Raw genomic sequence first — 24,522 nt, forward strand, 5'->3', positions numbered from 1 at the left:
TCTGCCATCTCTCCGCCCAAGTCTCCAACTAATCTATATGCTGCTATATCCTCTGATGGTCCTCATCGCTGTCCGCAATTCCACCAACCTTTGTGTCGTCCACAAACTTACTAATCAAACCAGTTACATTTTCCTCCAAATCATTTATATATATTACAAACAACAAAGGTCCCAGCACTAATCCCTGAGGAACGCCACTCGTCACAGCCCTCCATTCAGAAATGCACCCTTCCACTGCTACCCTCTACTGATCAGAGGACCTTTAGAACAAGGAATAAATGGATTAAATTAGAACAAATGGTGTTGATGGACCCTGCTTTCATGATGCCATTCTCTTTCCTTATGACCACTGATATGGTTTTCCAAACTATCCCCCTTATTCATGTCAGTTGCGAGTTGCAGGATCAGACTGCTCTAATTGTGAAGGGACAACACAGTCTGCTGAAGCCTCCTCTTTAGACTCAGAGGCTCTGTCCCAAGAGACTTATGACACCACAACACAGCCAAGTACCTCTGGCTCTCAAGGTAATAACTTAGCACATGCCAGGTTTAAGAGCATTATTCTTTCATAGATACATACGTTAGGTTCTTTGAAATAAAATACCACAAGTGTGCTTGGATGATATCCCTATTATATGAAAACTTCCAGTTTACCGAGGGATGTGATCAGAAACATAAATTATCCTTGTGGCATAGTAGTGTCATGGAACAAATCCATTCCAATATGTTTTAGCATCAAAGTTTTTTTATGTTTATATCCAATTCAATGCAATCAAAGTCTCAGCAAGTGAGACATTCCAGATCCAAGCTGACAAGACAGGCCTCTCACTTCCGGTCTTGGGCTTGATCTACATGATCCAAGCTGATTGGAGCAGGCATTGCACCTTCTCCAAGGCTTGATCTCATTTGCATCTTAGCCAAAAGGCCAAGATGCCGCTTTTAAAAATTGTTTCAAATGAAGCCTTAGTGTAACCTCATGACTTCAAACAAGTGCAGGATGTCGATACTACACTTGATCTTAGCCAAAAGGCGCTAAGTTTTTTTTTGTTTTTATTCCAATTCAATCAAATCAAGTCCAATTCAGAGTCTCAATAAGTTGAGACATTCCCGATCCAAGCTGACAAGACAGGGCTCACACCTCCTGTGTTGGGCTTGATCTACAGGATCGAAGCTGATTGGAGCAGGCATAGCTCCTCCTCCAAGGCTTGATCTCATTTGCATCTTAGCCAAAAGGCCGAGATGCCTCTTTTAAAAATTGCTTCAAATGAAGCTAAAATGTAAAAGACGCTAAGTTTGCAGTAGTGACATAACATATCCTGTTCTCTCAGTCAGATGACAGCAGCAAAAGATCTGTGGGAAGCATTTGATCTTTCTCTATTCTGGTCATGTTGCCAACTCTTGCTTTGCGATCTTGCCTGAATATAAACCATCACTTCAAGCTAGTGTAATCCACCCCATTGTATGCTTTATGCCATTATGTAATTACAAAAAACATGGACAATAGCATCAGCAATATGAGATCCAATATTCCAAGGCGTGCCTATCCTTTGGATTTTCATCTAAAGGTGTTTGCGGAATGTTTATTCAAACAGAATGGTTGCAAGTTAGTTTGTATTGCAATCCTTGATATATTGCTGCAGTTGAGAATTCTGATTAATTCTAAATACCCAACATGAGGATAATTAGCAGCTAATGTTTTAATATGTGGTTCGAGAATAATACAAAATATGTAAGTAACATCTTAATGTCTCTAAGAAATGTTTTTAACATGCCATTAAAATGAAAGATGTATTCATGAAAGATATCAGCACAGGTCAGGCACAAATAATGCCAAGTCAATTACCAATGTATATCTAAGCTGGGGAAAATAAGTCCAATAGATAAAGATTCCTTCAATAGAACCGGTTTAAATTGGTTAGAGAAAATGCTGAATCATAAGAAGCCATTTTTTGGGAGAGAACATCCATAAAACAGGCTGACAAATAACAGTTATATTTGAAGGTGTCAGAGAATTATTGATCGAAAGACATGTCATCAGTAGATTGACAGACCAATGAATGAATAAAATTGCTGTTAATTAAGTGCTGATGTGGAGATGACGGCGTTGGACTGGGGTAAACACAGTAAGAAGTTTAACAACACCAGGTTAAAGTCCAACAGGTTTATTTGGTAGCAAAAGCCACACAAGCTTTCGGAGCTCCAAGCCCCTTCTTCAGGTGAGTGGGAATTCTGTTCACAAACAGGGCATATAAAGACACAGACTCAATTTACATGAATAATGGTTGGAATGCGAATACTTACAGCTAATCAAGTCTTTAAGAAACAAACAACGTGAGTGGAGAGAGCATCAAGACAGGCTAAAAAGATGTGTATTGTCTCCAGACAAGACAGCCAGTGAAACTCTGCAGGTCCAGGCAAGCTGTGGGGGTTACAAATAGTGTGACATGAACCCAATATCCTGGTTGAGGCCGTCCTCGTGTGTGCGGAACTTGGCTATCAGTTTCTGCTCAGCGACTCTGCGCCGTTGTGTGTCGTGAAGGCCGCCTTGGAGAACGCTTACCCGAATATCAGAGGCCGAATGCCCGTGACCGCTGAAGTGCTCCCCAACAGGAAGAGAACAGTCTTGCCTGGTGATTGTCGAGCGGTGTTCATTCATCCATTGTCGCAGCGTCTGCATAGTTTCCCCAATGTACCATGTTTCGGGACATCTTTTCCTGCAGCGTATCAGGTAGACAACGTTGGCCGAGTTGCAAGAGTATGTACCCTGTACCTGGTGGATGGTGTTCTCACGTGAGATGATGGCATCCGTGTCGATGATCCGGCACGTCGTGCAGAGGTTGCTGTGGCAGGGTTGTGTGGTGTCACGGTCACTGTTCTCCTGAAGGCTGGGTAGTTTGCTGCGGACAATGGTCTGTTTGAGGTTGTGCGGTTGTTTGAAGGCAAGAAGTAGGGGTGTGGGGATGGCCTTGGCGAGATGTTCGTCTTCATCAATGACATGTTGAAGGCTCCGGAGGAGATGCCGTAGTTTCTCCGCTCCGGGAAAGTACTGGACGATGAAGGGTACTCTGTCCACTGTGTCCCGTGTTTGTCTTCTGAGGAGGTCGGTGCGGTTTTTCGCTGTGGCGCGTTGGAACTGTTGATCAAGGAGTCGAGCGCTATATCCTGTTCCTATGAGGGCATCTTTCAGCGTCTGGAGGTGTCTGTTGCGATCCTCCTCATCCGAGCAGATCCTGTGTATATGGAGGGCTTGTCTGTAGGGGATGGCTTCTTTAACGTGTTTAGGGTGGAAGCTGGAGAAGTGGAGCATCGTGATGTTTTCCGCGGGCTTGCGGTACAGTGAGGTAGCCCAATCCATCACGTAAACCAGCTTCCCATCCATTGACTTTGACTACACTTTCCACTGCCTCAGCAAAGCAGTCAGCATTAATAAGGACCCCACATATGCCAGACATTCTCTCTTCCAGAGAGAAAGATACAGAAGTCTGAGATCATACATCAACTGGCTCAAGAACAACTTCTTCCCTGTTGCAATTAGACTTTTAAATGGACCTATGTCACACGAGGTTGATCTTTCTCTACACCCTAGCTTTGACTGTAATACTACATTCTGAACCCTCCCCTTTCTTTCTCTATGTATGGTATGCTTTGTGTGTATCACGCGCAAGAAACAATATTTTTCCCTGTATACTAATACATGTGACAATAATAAATCAAATCAAATTCAAAATTCTGAAAGGTAAGTGAAAGTGGAAATTGCAGAGGCACTAGTCATAATTTTTCAGTTTTTCTTAGACTTTAGAGGACTGGAGCATTGCAAGTGTTACACCCTTATTCAAAAAAGCATGTAAAGATAAGCCCAGCGTCTGCACGCCAGATAGCTTAGCTATGGTGGTAGGGAAACGTCTTGAAACAATAATTTGGGACAAAATTAATAGTCACATGGATAAATATCATTATATTAAGGAAAGTCAACATGGATTTCTTAAGGCAAAGTCATTTTTAACTAACTTGTTAGGATTTTTGAAGAGGTAACAGAGAGGGTTGATTGGGTAATGCAGTTGATAGACTTTCAAGAGGCACTTGATACAGTGCCACACAAAAGACTTGTGAAAAAAGTTACAACAAATGGAATAAAAGGAACTGTGGCAACATGGATACAGAATTGGTTAAGTGATAGGAGACGGAGTAGTAGTAGTAGTAAGTGGATATTTTTCAGCCCAGAGGAAGATTTGTAATGGGGTTCTCCAGGGGTCAGTGTTGGGACCCTTGCTCTTCCCGATGTATACTAATGACCCAGACCTTGGTGTGTATAGGGTACAATTTCAAAATGTGCGGGTTTTACAAATCTTGGATACATTATAAATTTTGAAGAGGATAATGTAGAACTTCAAAAGGATATAAACAAGTTGGTGGAAAAGATAACAGGTAGAAGATGGAGTTCAATATGAAGAAATGAAGTTATTCATTTTGATAGGAAGAACAACGAGACACAATATAAAAGGGTGACAAAGGCAGGGTGACCTGGGTGTATATGTGCATAAGCCATTGAAGGTGGCAGGAATGTTGAGAGCGCAGTTAGTAAAGCATACAGTATCCTAGATTTTATTAATAGGGACATTGGGTACAGGAGCAAGGAGGATTTGTCAAACTTGTATAAGACACTAGTTCGGCCTCAGCTCGTATTTTGCACATCGCAATTTAGGAAGGGTGTGGAGGGATGCAGAAAACATTTACAAGACTGGTTCCAAGGATGAGGAACTTCAGGTACATAGATAGATTGGAGAAATTGGAACAGTTGTCCTTGGAGAAAAAAGGCTGAGGGGAGGTTTGATAGAGGTATTCAAAACCAGGAGGAGTCTGGACAGTGTAGATAGGGAGAAACAATTCCCACTCGTGAAAGGATCAAGAACAACTGGCCATAGATTTAAAGTAATTGTTAAAAGAAGCAAAAAAGTGACACGAAGAAAAGCTCTATTACAGAACAAGTTGTTAGGCTCTGGACTGCATGTCTGGGAATGTGGTGGAGGCAGATTCAATTGGAGTGTCTAAAGGAAATTAGACTTATCTGAAAAGGAAGAATGTGCAGGATTACAGGGGGAGGCAGGACAATGGAACTAGGCAAACTGCTCATTTGGAAAGTCAGTGCCAACAACAATGGGCCAAATGGCCTGCTTCTGTGCTGTAACATTTTTGAGATTCTGTGAACAGGTTCGACATTTATTAGCAAACACCACTACATGGACAGTCTTTGTCTGAAATAATTGCTTTATCTGGAACAATTAGAAAAATGTTTCTTTGGCCATGTTATAAAATAATCCTTTATTCACCAATTTCAGGCAACAAAATGGTTTCCTTCCCAGCTCCACCACATATTGGAATTACATTAGTTTTGTCCCATAAAAATAAATTTTAGGTCCCTTGTATTCAAGAGCATTATAGTTTTGTTGTGCACCAGGAAAGTACTATGATTTGACAGTAATCCTGTAATTTAGCAGCAATGCAGTGAGGCTGGTGGAGTTTTGAAGCATTTGGGTTCTTAGCTATTGCATCACAGTGGGAAAACAACTGAAGGTTGGTAGAACAGGTAATTAAATGTGAAGTTTGGCATACATATTGGTCAGCAGTTAGGGCAAGGGCAGGGAATGAGTTAGTGTTACAAATAGGCTTACATTAACACTGCAATGAAGTTACTGTGAAAGTTCCCTAGTCACCACACTCCGGCGCCCGTTCGGGTACACTGAGGGACAATTTAGCATAGCCAGTGTGTGCACCTAACCAGCACATTTTTCGGACTGTGGGAGGAAACCGGAGCACCCAGAGAAAACCCACGCAGACACGCGGAGAATGCGCAGACTCCGCACAGACAGTGACCCAAGCCAGGAATCGAACTTGGGCCCCTGGTGCTGTGAGGCAGCAGCGCCACCACTGTGCCACCCCAGAGTCTAACTGGTAAAAGCAAAATACTGTGAATATTGGAATCTGAAACAAAAACAGAAAACGCTGGAAAATCTCAACAGGTCTGGCAGCATCTGTGGAGAGAGAATGGGGTTCTGATGAAGAGTCATCCAGACTCAAAACGTTGGCTTTATTCTCTCTCCACAGATTCTGTCAGACCTGCTGAGATTTTCCAGCATTTTCTGTTTTTGAGTCTAAAAGCAGGATGGAGACAAATCTCGTGTCCAATAGCATCAGTTTGCAACTTTCTAAGTGACTTCTGAAAACACCAAAACTGGTGTTCTTCAATTGTCGTTCAGACAGGTTTGTGTAATCTGTCTCACCTCTAAGTATGCTAATTAGCAATGCATTGATTAATAAAACATTAAAATTCTATTTTAAAAACCTTTAAGAGAAGAGACACCTATGCCTCACTCTCTCCCATGTGACTGTCAATAGCTGTTAATTAATTAGAATGTTTACACTTGCTATCAGCAGGGGCTACACAAAATAGCGAATAGGGGCCTTTTCTATCCAATAACAAAACGGGGTGATAATGGGAGGCTTTCATTTCAAAAGGAAAGACAGTCTCGGTTCACTGAAAAAAAAGTTCTTAATCTCTTTTGTTCATTTACATGAACTGTGAACGTCAATTGAAGTTAGCCAATAACTTTTCATGCAATAAGAGAAAATGCAGGAAAATTTGAGCAGGTCTGACAGCATCTGTGGAGAGAGAATAGGGCCAATGTTTTGAGTCTGGATGACCCTTGGTCAGAGCTTTGCATGCATCAGTTCAAGCAACTGCCACATAAAAGAATTGTATCAACAACAATTTTACTCAAATAGTATATTTTTAAACCTTTTATCATTGACAAACAAAAGGCTGGTGCACTCCTACATTTGACTTATCTAATCATTTGAAAACCACACGTATATCAAGTTGTTAACTCCACCAATAAACCATTTTGGTCACTATTAGGCAGCTTTTCCATTCAACATGATAGCAAACGTACACAGTGTTGTGATAATACGGTTGGCACAGTCAACGTGTTTGCAGGTAGAAGAGATGCTGTCCATTAAACATTCAAGTTAGAACTGGAAACTTTTCATTGTTCTGTCACAGAATTAAAACAAGTTAAACCACATCCCATTAATCCCCTTCCTTCTTTTGATATGTAGCCCCAGCTGACAGCAAGTGTAAACATTCTAATTAACAGCTATTGACACAGTCACATGGGAAGGAGTGAGACATAGGGAGCGGGATTCTCCAGCCACACTCGCCTCAAAACTGGAGAATCCCGCCCAATGGATCTTTGCATAGTCCACCTGCTACAATTCCTGTGGCGGATGAGACGGGAGAATTCCGGCCCAGTAGTGTCTCTTCTCGTAAAAGTTTTTAAAATAGAATTTTAATGCTTTATTAATCAATGCATTGCTAATTAGCAGGAAAGTGGATGAAGGGAAGGCGGTGGATGTTGTCTACCTGGATTTCAGCAAGGCCTTTGACAAGGTCCCTCATGGGAGGTTAGTTAGGAAGGTTCGGTCGCTGGGTATACATGGGGAGGTAGTAAATTGGATAAGACACTGGCTCAATGGAAGAAGCCAGAGAGTGGTTGTGGAGGATTGCTTCTCTGAGTGGAGGCCTGTGACTAGTGGTGTGCCGCAGGGATCGGTGTTGGGTCCATTGTTGTTTGTCATCTATATCAATGATCTGGATGATAATGTGGTAAATTGGATCAGCAAGTTTGCTGATGATACAAAGATTGGAGGTGTAGTGGACAGTGAGGAAGGTTTTCAAAGCTTGCAGAGGGATTTGGACCAACTAGAAAAATGGGCTGAAAAATGGCAAATGGAATTTAACGCAGACAAGTGTGAGATATTGCACTTTGGAAGGACAAACCAAAGAAGAACGTACAGGGTAAATGGTAGGACTCTGAAGAGTGCAGTTGAACAGAGGGATCTGGGAATACAGGTACAGAATTCCCTAAAAGTGACGTCACAGGTGGATAGGGTCGTAAAGAGTGCCTTTGGTACATTGGCCTTTATAAATCGGAGTATCGAGTATAAAAGTTGGAGTGTTATGGTAAGGTTATATAAGGCATTGGTGAGGCCGAATTTGGAGTATTGTGTACAGTTTTGGTCACCTAGTTACAGGAAGGATGTAAATAAGATTGAAAGAGTGCAGAGAAGGTTCACAAGAATGTTGCCGGGACTTGAGAAGCTGAGTTACAGAGAGAGATTGAATAGGTTGGGACTTTATTCCCTGGAGCGTAGAAGATTGAGGGGAGATTTGATAGAGGTGTATAAGATTTTGATGGGTATAGATAGAGTGAATGCAAGCAGGCTTTTTCCGCTGAGGCTGGGGGAGAAAAAAACCAGAGGGCATGGGTTAAGGGTGAAAGGAGAAAAGTTTAAAGGGAATATTAGGGGGGGCCTCTTCACGCAGAGAGTGGTGGGAGTGTGGAATGAGCTGCCGGATAAAGTGGTAAATGCGGGGTCACTTTTAACATTTAAGAAAAACTTGGACGGGTTCATGGATGAGAGGGGTGTGGAGGGATATGGTCCAAGTGCAGGTCAGTGGGACTAGGCATAAAATGGTTCGACACAGACAAGAAGGGCCAAAAGGCCTGTTTTTGAGCTGTAATTTTCTATGGTTCTATGGTTCTAATGCTTAGAGGTGAGACAGATTACACAAACCTGTCTGAACGACAATTGAAGAACACCAGCTTTGGCATTTGCAGAAGTCATTTAAAAAGTTGCAAACTGATGTGGTTGGACGAGATTTGTCTCCATCCTGATGTTAGGAGAAGGGCAGGGAATGAGTCTAACTGCTGACAAATCTAAGTATGCCAAACTTCACATTTAATTACCAGTTCTTCCAACCTCAGGTTGCTTTCCCACTGTGATGCAATAGCAAAGGATCCAAATGCATCAAAACTCCACCAGCCTCACTGCATTGCTGCTAAATTACAGGATTACTGTCAAATCATAGTACTTTCCTGGTGTACACAAAAGTTTAATTATAAACCCAAAATTCTACTCAGCTCTTTAAAAACTTCATCCACTTGCACTCATACTTTTGAGAAACAATAAAGTTGAATCCCCCCCCCCCCCAAAGTCTTTTGTCACCCACACCATTTCGCATCTTTCCATAAGTATATAACACTCCTTCTTCATGGTTTTGTGCCATCACAACAAATACATAATTCCCCTCATCTGTCTGCTGCATAAAATTATTTTTTAAAAATAACACCACAGAAACAGGACATTTGGCTAAGTGGTCAATACTGGTGTTTATGCTCCACATGAGCCACCTCACACCCTACTTCATCCTGTCAGCATTTCCTTCCATTCTTTTCCCCTTCGTGTTTATTGAGACACCCCTTTAAAACATCTATACTATTCATCTCAACCATTCTCTGGGGTAACAAGTTCCACTTCCTTATCTCTCTGCGCAAATAAGATTCTTCTAGATCCCTGTCAGATTCATCAGTGACTATCTTAAATTTATGGCTCCTATTTCTGGTCTCCTCCACAAGTGGAATTATCTTCTATATGTCTACCCTATCAGACCCTTAGATTATTTTAATTACATCTCTTAGGTCACCCCATATCCAACTTTTTTTTCCAGAAAAAAGTAACTCCAACCTAGCCAATCTTTCTGAATTGTTTTAGACTCTTAGTTTCACTTGCATTCTAGTGGATCTTTTTTGCACTTTCACCAGAACTTCTCTGCCCTTTTTGGAATGTGGAGGCTGGAACTGTCTACATTTCTCATGGTGTGGTCTAATCAAGGTTTCTGGAAAGTTTGACAAAAAATTTCCTTCTTTTCGATTCTATTCCTCTAGAAATGAACTTGATTATTTCCAAAATGTTACTTATGGAGAGGTGGTGTTGCAAAATTAATGTCATTGGACCAGTAATCAAGAGGCCCAGGTTAATGTTCTGGGACACAGGTTCAAATCTGGCAGTTGGTGGAATTTTAGGTTTAATTAATAAAATCTTGAATTGAAAGCCAGTCTCAATAAAGGCGTCCTGAAACTATCAATTGTCTCGGCACGGTGACACAGTGGTTAACACTGCTGCCTCTCAGCGCCAGGGATCCAGGTTCCATTCCCGGCTTGGATCACTGTCTGTGTGGAGTTTTCACATTCTCCCCATGTCTGCATGGGTTTACTCCAATGCTCCGGTTTCCTCCCTCAGTCCAAAGATGTGCGGGTTAGGTGGATTGGCCATGCTAAATTGCCCCTTAGTGTAAGGGAGACTAGCTAGGGTAAATGTATGTGGTTATGGGGATAGGGCCTATGTGAGATTGTGGTCGGTGCAGACTCGATGGGCCGAATGGCCTCCTCCTGCACTGTAGGATTCTATGATTAAAATCCCATCTGGTTCACCAATGACCTTTAGGGGAAAAGAATCTGCCATCCATACCAAGATGTGATTCCGATCCACAATTGTGTGGCTCTGAAATGGCCTATAAGCCAATCAGTTCAAGGGCAATTAAGGACGGGCAACAAATGATGGCCTTGCCAGCGACATCCATGTCCCATGAAAATAAATTAAAATTAAGTTACGTTCAATCCTCATCACCAACCTCAAAGCTAAGCATTCACCATGATAAAGAGCAGACTTAACTCCAATCCCATTGCTGAACCACCTGGCGAGAGGTACAAAGTGCCATTGGACTGAGTCAAGCCTCCATTTCTTTGTTCCTCTGTATCTAGTCTACAGGAGGAGTTATGGCCATGTCCTGGGCCAATATTTATGCCTCAATAGACATCATCGAAACAGATCACCTGATTATCATCATAGCCATAAAACAGCTCCCCTGCCCTCCCAAACCATTAACAATGGCTAAGCTTAAAAAGTACTTCAAATAAAGAAAACCATTGAAGATGCTGGAAATCTGAAATATAAACAAAAAATGCAGGAAACATCCATCGGACCTGGCAGAGAGAGAGAGAGAAACAGAGCCAACTTGTATAAAATATTGGTTTGGTCTCGGAATCCTCCTAATTATTTGCTGAATCTCCATTTGTTTCATTATCTGGGCGACTTTAGTAAGATTGTACGACAGAAAACCCTTCAACCTTTTAAGAGCTGAGGAAGAATATCATTACTGATATTAATGTTTGCTCTTGTGGAGACGTGAAAAGCTACACATTTAAATCAGTGATGTCCTGTAAATTGAAGAATCCTGCAATTCCCAAAAATGGGTTTCCATTCATTTTTCCTCTGCTTTGCACCTCAGCAATCAACTGAGATGAAATACAAAGCAAAGGGAATTCAGCTTTCAATATACTGGGCAATCAAAATCTAGTATTCAAAATATTAAGAGTTAAGATTTCACTAGTATGTTTGAAATGGAGTTAATTACTTTCCACAAGTCTTCATTTTGGAATCTAAATTAGGGCACTGTATATATAGGGGATAGTATATAAAGAGGAATAGTGAAAGTAGATGTTGGCCCTTTAAAGGATGGAAATGGTGGAGCAATAAGGGGAAACTCAGAGATGGCAGAGGCACTAAATCAACACTTTGTCTCTGTCTTCACAGTAGAAGATAATAATTCTGCCCAAAACTGCAATTAATACAGTGGAACTTGGTGAAATTACTAGAACCAAGGAGAAGGTACTCAGTAAAGTGAAGGGTTTAAAAGTAGGTAAGTCCCTGGGACCTGATGGCCTACACCCTAGGGCAGTGGTTCCCAAACTTTTTTCACTGGGCCGCACTTTTGGGATAAAAATTTGCTCGCGTCACACCGAATTTTTTATTGATAAGAAATACATTCATAAACAAAAAAAAACTCCTAGCAGAGCTTGATTCATAACATAGAACACGACTACTTTATAATATGATCATGAGACATCCAGAAAGTATAAAACAATCACTTTGGAAAAATATCTAATCCATGTTTAAATGTTTCTTTGATTGTCCTTGAATCTTCCCGCCACACTTGCCATCCTCTCTTGCCGCACCCTTTGGGAACCACTGCCCTAGGGTGTTAAAGGAAGTGACAGCAGGGATAGTGGATGCATTAGTTATGATAGTCTAAAATTCCCTGGATTCTGGAAAGGTACCGGTAGACTGGAAACATGTTAATGTGACACCTTTATTCAAGAAAAGAGTGAGGCAAAAAGTGGTAAACTATACACCAGTCAGTTTGATCTCTGTGGTGAGAAAGCTGCTGGAGTCAATTGTTAAGAAGGAGGTGACTGAGCATCTGGAAAATCAAAGCTCAATTCCCAGTGTCAGCATGGTTTTGTGAAGGGCAACTCTTGTTTGACAAACCTGCTAGAGTTCTTTGAGGATGTAACCAGCAAGGTAGATAACAGGGATCCTGTGGATATGATCCATCTGGACTTCCAGAAGGAATTTAATAAGGTGCCACACAAGAGACTAATCCAGAAGGTTAGATCCCAAGGGGTTGGTAGAGTAGTGGCTTGGATTGAGGATTGGCTGACTGAAAGCAAGCAGATGGATCCTTGTCCAGTTGGTGATCTGTAACTAGTGGGGTCCCGCAGGGTTCAGTTCTCAGACTACAACTATTTACAATCCATATCATGAGCTATAAGCAGAGACAGAATGTAACATAGCGAAATTTGCTGATGACACGAAAATAGGTGGGAAAGCAGGCTGTGATGAGATAAAAAGTTTACAAATGGATATTGAGAGGCTAGAGAAATGGGCCAGAATCTGGCAGATGGAGTTTAACGTGGATAAATGCAAGGTTATCCATTTTGGCTGGAAAAATAAAAGGGCAAATTACTAATTAAACAGGAAACGGGTTCAAAAGGTGTCTGTGCAGAGGAATCTGGGTGCTCTTGTGCATGAGTCTCAGTAAGTGGGTATGCAGGTACAGAATGTTATAAGGAAGGCAAATGGAATCTTGGCATTTATTGCAAAGGGTCTAGAGTATAAAAGTAGAGAAGTGTTGTTACAATTGTATAAGGCATTGGTGAGACAGTACTGTGTTCAGTTTTAGTCACCTTCGTGAAGGAGGATATGGTGGCACTGGAGGTGGTTCAGAAGAGGTTCACGAGATTGATTCCAGGTTTGAAGGGGCTGTCATGAGGAGTGGTTTAGTGGTTGGGCTTGTACTCGCTGGAGTACAGAAGAATGGGAGGGGGGATTTGACGGAGGTATATAAAATTCTCAACGGGATTGATAAAGTAAATGTTAACCAAATGTTACACCTCCTAGAACAGTCTAGGACAAGAGGTCACAGTTGTAGACTAAGAGGGGGGAGATCAAGAGAGAGATAAGAAGCAGCGACTTCTCACAGAGGATTGTGAATCTATGGAACTCTCTGCCCCAGAGTGCAGTGAATGCAGAATCAATGGATTCATGAAAAAAATAGATAACTATTTGATCAAAAGCAGAATAAAGGACTATGGGGAACAGGCAGGGAAATGGAGTTAGGATGAGATGAAGATCAGCCATGATCATATAGAATGGCAGAGTGGGCTTGAAGGGCTGAATTTACTAATCTCGCTCCTAATTCCTATGTGGTGACCTTTGAATCTGAAGCAGTACAGTAAGATAAATTTCTAATTCTTTGAAACATCTGTGGAATCTGTAATAATTTTTAAGAATGTTTGAAAAGGGGCTTTGAGCAATTTGCATCAATTGTAAAGGGATCAATTTTAATTTTCTAGGATAACAATATTGGGCCATGTAACCTGGTGACCCTTGACCTGGAAGCAGTACCAACAAGGAGGAAGTTAAGAGGAGAAGCCACGTGGCTGACAGACATAAAGGAGGACTATAAGAGCAGGAGTTGGAGGGTGAAGGTAATTAGTGTACAGATGTGAACATAGAGAAAGCAGGCAGACAGAAAGAGGAACAGAGAATTGAGAGAAGCAGCAGCAAATCACTTAGGAAGAGGACAGCTTTTCTGCTAAGCAGAAAAGGAGATACAAGTTCTTGGAGGCACTATGCAAGCTGGCTATAAAGGTCAAAAATATGGAAAGCTGTTTGAATATCTCAAAGACGCAAAGTTGAGTGTTTTCCAGGAAGAGACCAAACCATGAACAGTTATTGGTTCATCACTTCCAAAGGAAGTCTGGAAATGTACACCATCAGGACTTTTGTGGCCCATAGGCGAGGGGGTTCACAAAAGTGTGTCTTGTTGATGTTTATCATATCAGTGAAACATGAAGGTGAAAGCTGTTAACAAATCAGACTCCTGACCTACCCCAAATAAAGAACAGCATATTGTAGAACTATGTAGTGACATAGTGCCACAATTGTGCAGGGAATGATGTGAATGCTTGTGTTTGTGTTAAGATGCATCTTTGTTGCACTGGCTATTTAAAGTGAAATTTGCCTTTTTAGTCCATCTAGTGTAGGTGTACTCCCCATGCTATTAAGAAATAAGTTTAAGAATTTTGACCCAACGACAATATAGTTAAAAGTCAGGATGGCCTGTGGCTTGGAGGGGAACTTGCAGGGTGTGGTGTTCCCATGTATCTACTGCCCTGGTCATTCTAGATGGTGGAGGTCATGGATTAGGAAGGTGCTGTTGAAGGTGGCTTGGCAGGTTGCTGCAGTGTATCTTGCTATGGCACACTGCAGTCACTATGAATTGGGGGCGGGGGGGGGGGGGGGGGGGGGGGAGGTGGCTGGGTAAAAGGGAATGCAAGGTTAAGGTGATGGGTGGGGTGTTAATCAAGAGGGTTGCTTTGTCCTGGGTGGCATTGAGCTTCTTGCATGTTGTTGGAGCTTACACATCCAGCTAAGTGGAGAGCATTCCCTCACACACCTGACTTATGTCTTATGGATGGTAGGCAGACTTTGGGGACTCAAGAGATTAGTTAATCCGGGCAGAATTCCCCACCTCTGATCTGCTCTTGCAGTGAGTGTTTTTACGGGCCAGTTAAATTCCTGGTCACTGATAAACACCAGGATGTTGACAATGGGACATTCATGGTGGTAATGTTAAAGGGAGATGGTTAGATACTCTCTTGTTGGAGATGGTCATTGCCTGGCATTGTGTGGCATGAATGCTACTAGCCACTTGGCAGCCCAAACCCAAATGTTATCCAAGTCTTGCTTTGTTTGGACAGAGCGCGCTTCAGTTCCCAAGGAGTTGTGAATGGCACTAAATGTTATGGAATCATCAGCGAACATCCCCACTTCTAACCTTATGATGCAACGAAGGTCATTGACGAAGCAGCTGAAGATGATTGGGCCTCGGACACTACTCTGGACAACTCCAGCAGCAATGTCACAGGGCTGAGACAATTGGCCTCCAACAACTACCACCATCTTCCTTTGTACTCGACATATGAAGCCATTCAACTCCTCAAACCTGCTCCACCATTTAATAAGATCATGGTTGAACTGATAGCAACTTCAAATTTGCATTCCACCTCGCCTCAATAACATATCACCCTCTTTGCTTACTATGAGTCTATCCACCTCGGCCTTAAAAATTTTCAAAGACTCTGCTTCCACAACTTTTTCAAGAAGAAAGTTCCAAAGACTTATAAACCTGAGTGAAAGAAATTTGCCTCATCTCCATTTTAAATGGGCAACCCGTTATTTTTAAACAGAGACCCCTAGATCTAGATTCTCCCACAAGAGAAAGCACCCTCTCCACATCCACCCTGTCAAGATCCCTCAAGATGTTGTATGTTTAAATCATCTCTTACTCTTCTAAACTCCAGCAGATATAAGCCAGTTTGTTTGTCTAACCGTTCCTTATAAGGCAACCCACCTATTCCAGGTATTAGTCTGGTAAACCTTTTCTGAACGGCTTCCAATTTATTTACGTATGTATGTATAAACTTACCTTAAATAAGGAGACCAATACTGTATACTATTTGCCCTTGAGCAGATGGTGGTGTCCTGCCTCCTTGAACCATTGAGCAGCTTTTGACCCAGCAAGAGGGAATGTACAGCAATATTTCCAAGTCAGGATATTACTTGGAGAGGAATTTGGAGAGGAATTTGCAGGTGATGGTGCTCACATGTGCCAGGTACACTTTAGTCTTTTAGGGGGGGTGGGGGGGGGGGGGGGGGGGGGGGAGTTCTGTCGGCAGAATGTGCTGCCGACAGAACCTTGGCAAGTTGCTGCAGTGCAGCAAGATGATGCAGTGCAGCAAGATGATGCAGTGCAGCAAGATGATGCAGTGCAGCAAGATGATGCAGTGCAGCAACAGTGCCCAAAGGAAGCTGCATGCAGCTGAATGCAGATATAATTGTAAAATATATAAACAAGTAGTAGATGGAATTCAATGTCAGTAAATCCAAGGCAATACATTTTAGTTCTAAGTTTAAGGAAGTCACAAGGAATGGTGGTGTAGTGTAAAAAGAGAGATATGGTATTCGGGTATGACAATCCCATTGCACTATTTTGAAGAACAGCAGGGGTGTTAACCGTGGCCAATCTTTCAATCAACGTCACAAAAACAGATGATCTGGTCATTATCACATTGTTATTTGTGGGAGCTTTTATGTGCGCAACTCAGCTGCAAAGTTTCCTACATTACAACAGTGACTGATGCTAATTAGTTAACCTGACTGTAAAGTTCTTTGAGGCATCCAGTGGTCATGAAAGGCACTATATAAAAGGAAGTCTTTCCTTTTTTCCCCCCTCTTCGTTAAGGTGAGTACATGCAAATAGGAAAAAAGGCACCTGGCCGTTTAAAGCTTTGCTAATGCAGCAATTGCCTAATTTTATGTTATTGCCTGTAGAAACTACTCCTGCTGAGTCAGTCACTCTTTAGTTCCCTTTCCACCTATATTAATCATATGACAACTTACAGATTGTGAAAGCGATATATTCATGACTCTGAATTTCAAACATTTCCTCCATAATTCATGACTGAGTGTCAATAACAGACCAGCATGCAACAAACAAAATGCCTTTCCTTCAGTTGTGCTTTTGGAATGTGTAACACAAAGTTAATCTTAGAATTAATGGTAGATTGGAGACACATCACATTTGATATTATCAGGAGCCAGTGAAATCTGGGGTTCTTTTCTGCATGTTTAAAGGAATATGAAGATTGCAATAGAACTTTCCATCCAGTGTCAATGAAGTCTGGCAGGAAACAACCATCAACAACAGTGAAAGCAAGAGAGTAGTCAAAAAGGGCAAGTGCAATAGGGCAATGAGCCAGAACAGTAAGAAGCAATTTGGTAATGAATCATAGATTCCAAGAACAGAATGAGGCCATTTGGTCTGTTGTGTCTGTCTTGGACACTTTATATTGAAAGAACATTTACAATGCAACACCCGGGTACACACTTGAAAAATAAAATGAAGGGTGAGTTTTTGGAGGAAAAAGAGCTTTCAAGAGTGGATCCATGCTAACTTCAGTCAAACACTCCGATTGTTCAGAAGACTTCAAGAAACAGCAACACACCCAAAAAAGGAAGAAGTGAGAAGAAAACATGCCAGCTGTCCTGGCCGATAATCGCTACTTGTCACAGTTATCTATTTTTGCTGTGTAAATAGTATGTTATAACCATCTTAAAACTCTGACTAAATTCAACATATCCACTAGGGGATTTTCACAGTAACTTCATTGCAATGTAAATCTAAGTCTACCTGTGACGAATAAGTAAACTTTAAAACTTTATTTTAAATGTTGTTTGATGATCCTGATTGACAATGCTCAACTGAAATTATGAAATTGTGTTAAATTTGAAATTTTAACATGTGGCCCAGAATTGTCCACCGGACTTCAGCTGGCATCTAATGTGATTTTTAAGGTACTCGCACTATCTCTTGGCTTTTATATTATCTGCCTCTATTCACAAACTCAAGTAATCCCTGTGTTTTTTTAAAACCACTTTAACAACTTTCCCTGCTACCTTTCAAGGATTTGAGTACATGGATACCAAGTTGTTTCTGCTCATCTACACTTTTCAAAATTATGTCAATTATGGTATACTGTCTTCCCATTGAACTACATCTATAACTATCCTCATCATGTTTTTGCCAAGTTTTGAATCATCTGCAAACTTGGCAATGCTGTTCCATATACCAGAGTCAAAATAATTTAGAGCATTTACGAAGTGGATGATCTCATCTTTGTCTATACAGAAATTTCGCAAAAGTTTTGCTCATTTGCTTAATCTATTCGTTTCTCTAGTAATTTTATGCTTACAATGCTTCATCTTTGTGACATTGGTAAACTTGGAGACTTCTGTATTGTGTCATCTGAGTCATTAAAAAAAGCGTGAATAATTAAGGCCACGCCACAAATGCCTGTGGGAGGCCACTATTCATAACCTATACCTGCCCATTAATCCTACTCTGCCTCCTAATCTAGTAAATGTGCCCCCAAATCCATGAGCTTCAACTTCAGTTAAACATCTCTATCGGCCATTTTATCAAGTGCCTTCTGGAAGTCCAAATAAAAATATCAGAGTCCCCTGTGCGCTATTTTTTCATATTTTCAAAATTTTCAAATCAGGTTCATCAGCATGGCCTAACCTTTATAAATTGATGATGCCTGTCTGTGATCAGCTGGAATTTTAAGGTGTTTGGTTATTCCAATCCCCAATTATAGACTCTAGTAATTACTTGACAACAGATTTTACATTAACTGGTCTATTATTCCCTGGTTTCTCCCCTCATGTATTATTTCACTATTTAAGGAAGGTACAATTTTCTAGTTTAAAAGAACCTGTACCTGAATCAACAAAACTTTGGAAGTTGGAACATTTGTCTCCTTCTCCCTTACTTCCAACAAATATGCAAAGTTCATTGAATTGTCACAATCCATTGATACAATCCAACAGCTGTCTCTCCCAATTCCTTCTCTTTGCCTAACCACTCTATCAAACTTCTTAAGATTTTTCATGCTCTTAACCCACATTGTTCTCTACTTTCACCCTGCACGCTTTCTTTAAGTTCATCTTGTCAATGTGACCCGCTTGCTTCTCCCTTGACCCTATTCTCACCAGACTGATGTCCGGACTTCCATTTAGTGTTTCTCCCTTTCCACACGGCACTGAACTGAAGCATGTTATGATTGCTATTAAATTAATGTTCAGACACTGTTGGGCTGATAACTAATTTGGCTTATCAAATCCAACATGACATGTCCCTTGGTCAATTTAAGGATACTTTGTTGCAGAATACAATGCTGAACACACGAAAATCTCACTACATTCCTGAAATTAGCTTGTCTCCTTATCCCAATCTATATGGCAGTGTGGGGAACCATCGTTGGTTCCCACTAGGCAGTACTGAGCCAGGGTCTGGCCAGTACTACGAGTATGTATATATGTTGCTGTTGGGGTTAGGGATGGGTTGTTCTACTTGTTGCTGTTGGGGTTAGGGTTGGGCTGTTACATCTGTATTATAGTTATTATGGTACATCCCAGTCGGGCTCCGCCTCCTGGGAGAGGTATAAAGGTCACTGCTCTGTCTGGGACCCCTCAGTCTGGGATCGTGTACTATACATGGTAGCTTCATTGTAATAGTAAATAAAAGCCTTTATTTCCTTGAGCATCTCAAGCCTCGTGTGTGATAACACGCATCAGGCAGTTAACCACTCTGCATTTACAACATGTTTGTTGAATCTCTGCATTAATGCATGCTACCATTTCACAGCACACAGAGTATAGCAGTTCAGGATGGTGTTCCACTTCAATGACAATTAAGCCCAGACAATAAATACAAAACTGCCAGTATCACCCACATCCTAAGAAAAAACAAAACTGCAAATCAGAAAAAAGAATGATGACAATTTGACATACCTGAAAAGGATACTTGTTCTGACAAGGTATAGGGCCACCGTCGTGTTTGACAATTTCTGCACACTTGATTTTTTGTAAATCAACTGAGCCCTTTTTGTATTTTTTCTGGAGAAAGATTTAAAAAAGTGCCATAAATAATGCATCAGGAATATTTTAAGTTTCAATCTCTCTTATACCATGAATTATAACAGAAGTATTTCAGTATATTCCCTTCTTAGGAGAGGATCCACACAAAAGATAGTTTCCAGAATATCATTTTGGTCAGCTGTATCAAATGGACAGTATCTCATTGGCTGCCTGATGTGTGCCCCACCAGATGTTCATAGATTTCAGTGGAAATACAAGTGTGGCATATAACAGGCCGTCAACGTGCCACCACCCAGGACGACCTTCTACCTAAATAAGTTTATATCTGCAAGTTGAGTGTCAGCATTACAATCATATTGTAGGCCCTGCACCTTTCAATAGCAATAAATAGCAGGACTCCAAAGAGTTGCATCAACTTTTAGCGAGAGGGATTGGGCGGGGGGGGTGCAGATATGAAAGTGGAGCTGAGATCACAATCAGATTAGCAATGATCTGATTGAATGGCAGAAGAGACAAGAAAGGCCAAATGGCTATTAAAAACAATTTAGGTGAGGAGAAATTCATAGGGACAATATTTTTACTTGAGGGGCTTTACACGTTTGAGGACCGGATGTCCTGTAGCAAGGTGCTATATTGACTATGACTATGGGAATTAGATAAGGTTTCAAATTCAACACAAGATTAAATAAGACCAAGGAAAGAACTACTGAGTCTTGATTTTCTTAACCTTCTCTTAAAATCTAACTCTATTTTATGCTCTACCGGTCAAAAGAAGCAGAGTTGTTTTTAGATTTCCTTGGACGATTTAATTGAACTCCACTCATTTCTTGTACTATATAATTGCCAGGCTGTGCAGCACAGTACAGCCAGAAAAATGGTGATGTAGACCAGCATACCTTGTATTGTTGTTTGGAGTGCGTAGAAGATTATACAAGTATGCACCCTCGTAGTAACTTAAAGTGTCCAATTTGTGTGAGGACTGCAGGTACTTTCAGGTTGCTTCACAGCTTCAAGGGAACATTATTGTGGATTGCCCCTTCCAATCAATCAGCTAACTAAAAAAAGAGTCTCTGGGGTTTGTGCAGCAGGCTAAAAACTAAAAGCTAACTCATCTGCTTTATTACACCTTTAAACCTAGGTTTCTGAACAACAATTGGGACCATCTGTATACTGGCAATCAGAAGGAACTGATGGCTGAGCCACCAAAAATAGATGCAAGGCTGACAAACCTGCAAATGCAGCTTATTTGCCTGTCAGGTCTGTATTAGAGATGTCCTATTTTTATTTAAATGACCAAGGACACAAATTCCAACGACCCTGGGGCTGGACAGCAGCTGTTCACATTAGGTCCAGCAGGGTAACTGCAGCAAGAAATTTTCCTTCATGAGCCTACCAATGTGTATATTGGTAATATATATATATATATATATATGGTCATTTTGACCTTGAGATTGTGGCCAAACAGGCCATCTAAAATGGCGATTTGCAAAGCACTCTGGGACAATTGGGCAAAACTAAAACGACAGGCGGCAACCTAAAGACAGAGACAAACAGGCTGCAACCTTGACGAGTGAATAAACAGGATATGGGTCATCTCCAAGATGAAAGAGACTTTCTGATCACACTGGGTTGTTTACCAGACACGAGGGCACTGTGGCCCCTTGTTTGGGGGGGGAAGGTGTGAACTCTATGTGCCTTGAGCACCTACAGGCATGGCTGTTGGGTACACACCCAGAGATCGGTGTGGCAGCACCTGATTGGGCTTTATTGATCAGGGTGATCAAGTCCTGATCGATTGATTGGCAATGGCCAAAAGGGGCGCGAAACCCAATGGGGTATAAAGGGTGCTGCGCAACCAGGAATCTCTCTCTCTCTGACCCCACGAACGGGCTACAATAATGGTGCCCATCGCCAGTGACGACCAGCACGAGGAGAGCCACCACACCCGAGAAGAAAGGAAGACCAGAGCCAGAGTGCCAGACCAGACTACGCCGAGGGCGACCAAGACCGATGCACAGATAAAGGCCAATATCTGCTTGGGTACTTGCCAGTCACGCAAAGTTAAGTCAAGGTCTTGTATTGGACTTGAATTCTAGTATTTTCTGTAAGATAACTTATTGTTGGTTGGGTGGATGATTATTGATTGTGTGTCTTAAATAAATATTGGTTGTACTAACAAGATGTCTACTCGCAGTTATTTGTCCACCATATAAGGATTAAAACAGACTGTGCAGCAGGCACAACAAGATCATGCCATATATGTTACCAATTATTGGCATAATCCTACATAGCATATAAATTCAGAGTCAACATGGTTTTCAAGGCCACCGGCAGTGCCAATATAACATTTACAACTGACAATATATCTTCCTGGTCAACCTTAATCTCTATAGTTATTCCTCATCTGCCTCAGCATGAATTGTGCAAATGGTTTGGTGATGGAGGATTACGCAGGGAATTGATCATGGAGGTCAATAATCCTTCAGTAAACTTCATGAGGGAGAATTTCAATAAGAGCTGAAAACAGATGCAGGGACTGCGGTACACGATTAATCCAGAGTGTTACAGATAGTATGTTAAATTTGTGCTGCTTGCTGTTTTAAATGATTTCTATATGCAACCAGCATTATCTGACAGTGTAATTTGTAAGATCACGCCAGTGGATATTTCCTTTGGCTGCAAGTAGGTAGCATGTTGTGTTGACAACAATATTTGACAAATATCTACACAAAAGGAGGTCACTTGCGATCTATCAAGTCAACTTCATTTTAAGTAAAAAGACATTGTCTATTTATAACATTAACGGACTGGCAGCTGTAAAAATGAAATTTTCGGAGCATTTTGTATCAATAATCTAGTTCAGCAGTAACTTGTATTTATATTGCACCTTAACAGAGTAAAATGTCTCAAAGCAGTTCACAGGACTGATAGTAGACAAAATTTAACCAAGACACCAAGATATGAGGAGGTATTAGGATAGTCTGGTCAAAGAGATAGATTTCAAAGAGCATGCTAAAGGGGTAGGGAGGGGCAGAGAGAGATGCAGATTGGTTTTGAACAGTAATTTGCAAATGGAGGATTGCAACTCCAATTGGGGTCACAGAAACAGCCATTCAGATGGCAAGTTCCGCCTCCTCCAACACTGCATCACTGTCATCACCAACAGTGTCTCAGTTTCAGAATGTTTTTTCTTTTTCAAGATCATATGAAATATTACTCAGCTGGTGGCATGGCTGGGGATAGGGGTCCCAAAGAAATCATGATGCATGGCTGCCCAGAATTGGTGACTTCAATTCGTCATTTAAATGTCATAACTTTGAACATGATTTACGAACATATAAAATAGGAGAATTGGGTAATATAGAATTTGAACTGAGCTAGCTACAGAGTTCTGATGGATCAAATAACAAGAACAGTTGAGACCTTTAAACTAAAGAGTGGGGGAAGGGATGTGAGAGGAGGTAGTAAATCAAAGGGTAACATTAGAGGCAATAGGACAGGGCAGCTATTTGGATAATAACCAGAGAGTGTGCCAGGAAGGAACAGAGATTACAAAAATATAATTGTGCACAAGCAGACAAGGCCAGAGATTGCAAAAATGTTAAGATGACAGAGTTAAGGCTCTGCATCTGAATGCACATGACATTTCATAGAATGCTTAGCATTTCTGAATGGAGGGCTGTGACAAGTGGTGTTCCTCAGGGATTAGTGCTGGGACCTTTGCTGTTTGTAATATATATACATATACATACATAAATGATTTGGAAGAAAATGTAACTTGATTGATTAGTAAGTTTGCGGACGACACAAAGGTTGGTGGATTTGCGGATAGCGATGAGGGCCATCAGAGGATACAGCAGGATATAGATCGGTTGGAGACTTGGGCGGAGAGATGGCAGATGGAGTTTAATCTGGACAAATGTGAGGTAATGCATTTTGGAAGGTCTAATACAGATAGGAAATATACAGTAAATGGCAGAACCCTTAGGAGTATTGATAGGCAAAGGGATCTGGGTGTACAGGTCACTGAAAGTGGCAATACAGGTGGAGAAGGTAGTCAAGAAGGCATACGGCATGCTTGCCTTCATCAGTCGGGGTATCGAGTTTAAAAATTGGCAAGTCATGTTGACGCCTTATAGAACCTTAGTGAGGCCGCACTTGGAATATAGTGTTCAAATCTGGTCGCCACACTACCAGTAGGATGTGGAGGCTTTGGAGAGGGTACAGAAAAGATTTACCAGGATGTTGCCTGGTATGGAGAGCATTAGCTATGAGGAGAGATTGGAGAAACTTGGTTTGTTCTTACTGGAGCGACGGAGGTTGAGGGGTGACCTGATAGAAGTCTACAAGATTATGAGAGGCATGGACAGAGTGGATAGTCAGAAGCTTTTTCCCAGGGTGGAAGAGTCAATTACTAGGGGGCCGAGGTTTAAGGTGCGAGGGGCAAGTCCAACAGCATTTGCTGTGAGGTTCGCACCTTACGACCCAGCTTCAAATGGGCTGGCAGAACATGCAATACAAACATTGGAGTCATCAATAAAAAACAAGTAAATAAGCCTCTTACTTTACATGTAGCCAATTTTCTATCGTCATACAATACCACTCCAAACATAACTACGGGATCGTGCCGACAGTTACTGATGGGATGGCGTTTATGGACATGATGGGTGGGACTTTCCAGCCACGCTTGCCCCAAGGCATGGTCCGTGTCCTGCCCGCTATGAATCCCGTGGCGGAAAGAATGGGAAAATTCTACTTAATGTTAAGTAGAATATAAAT

General features: G+C 41.5%; 1 protein-coding gene across 2 annotated transcripts in view; it reads right to left on the reverse strand.

Moving 5' to 3' along the window:
• LOC144496092 (tyrosine-protein kinase Tec-like) overlaps window positions 1-24,522 on the reverse strand; it is a 172,820-nt gene that overhangs the window by 108,044 nt on the left and 40,254 nt on the right. For both annotated transcript variants that reach the window (XM_078217060.1, XM_078217069.1), the window contains exon 3: window positions 19,657-19,761. In XM_078217060.1, the coding sequence (XP_078073186.1) occupies window positions 19,657-19,761 (105 nt within the window). The remainder of the gene's footprint in view (window positions 1-19,656; window positions 19,762-24,522) is intronic.

Source organism: Mustelus asterias, chromosome 1 (genome assembly GCF_964213995.1).
Source record: "Mustelus asterias chromosome 1, sMusAst1.hap1.1, whole genome shotgun sequence".
Lineage (NCBI taxonomy): Eukaryota > Metazoa > Chordata > Chondrichthyes > Carcharhiniformes > Triakidae > Mustelus > Mustelus asterias.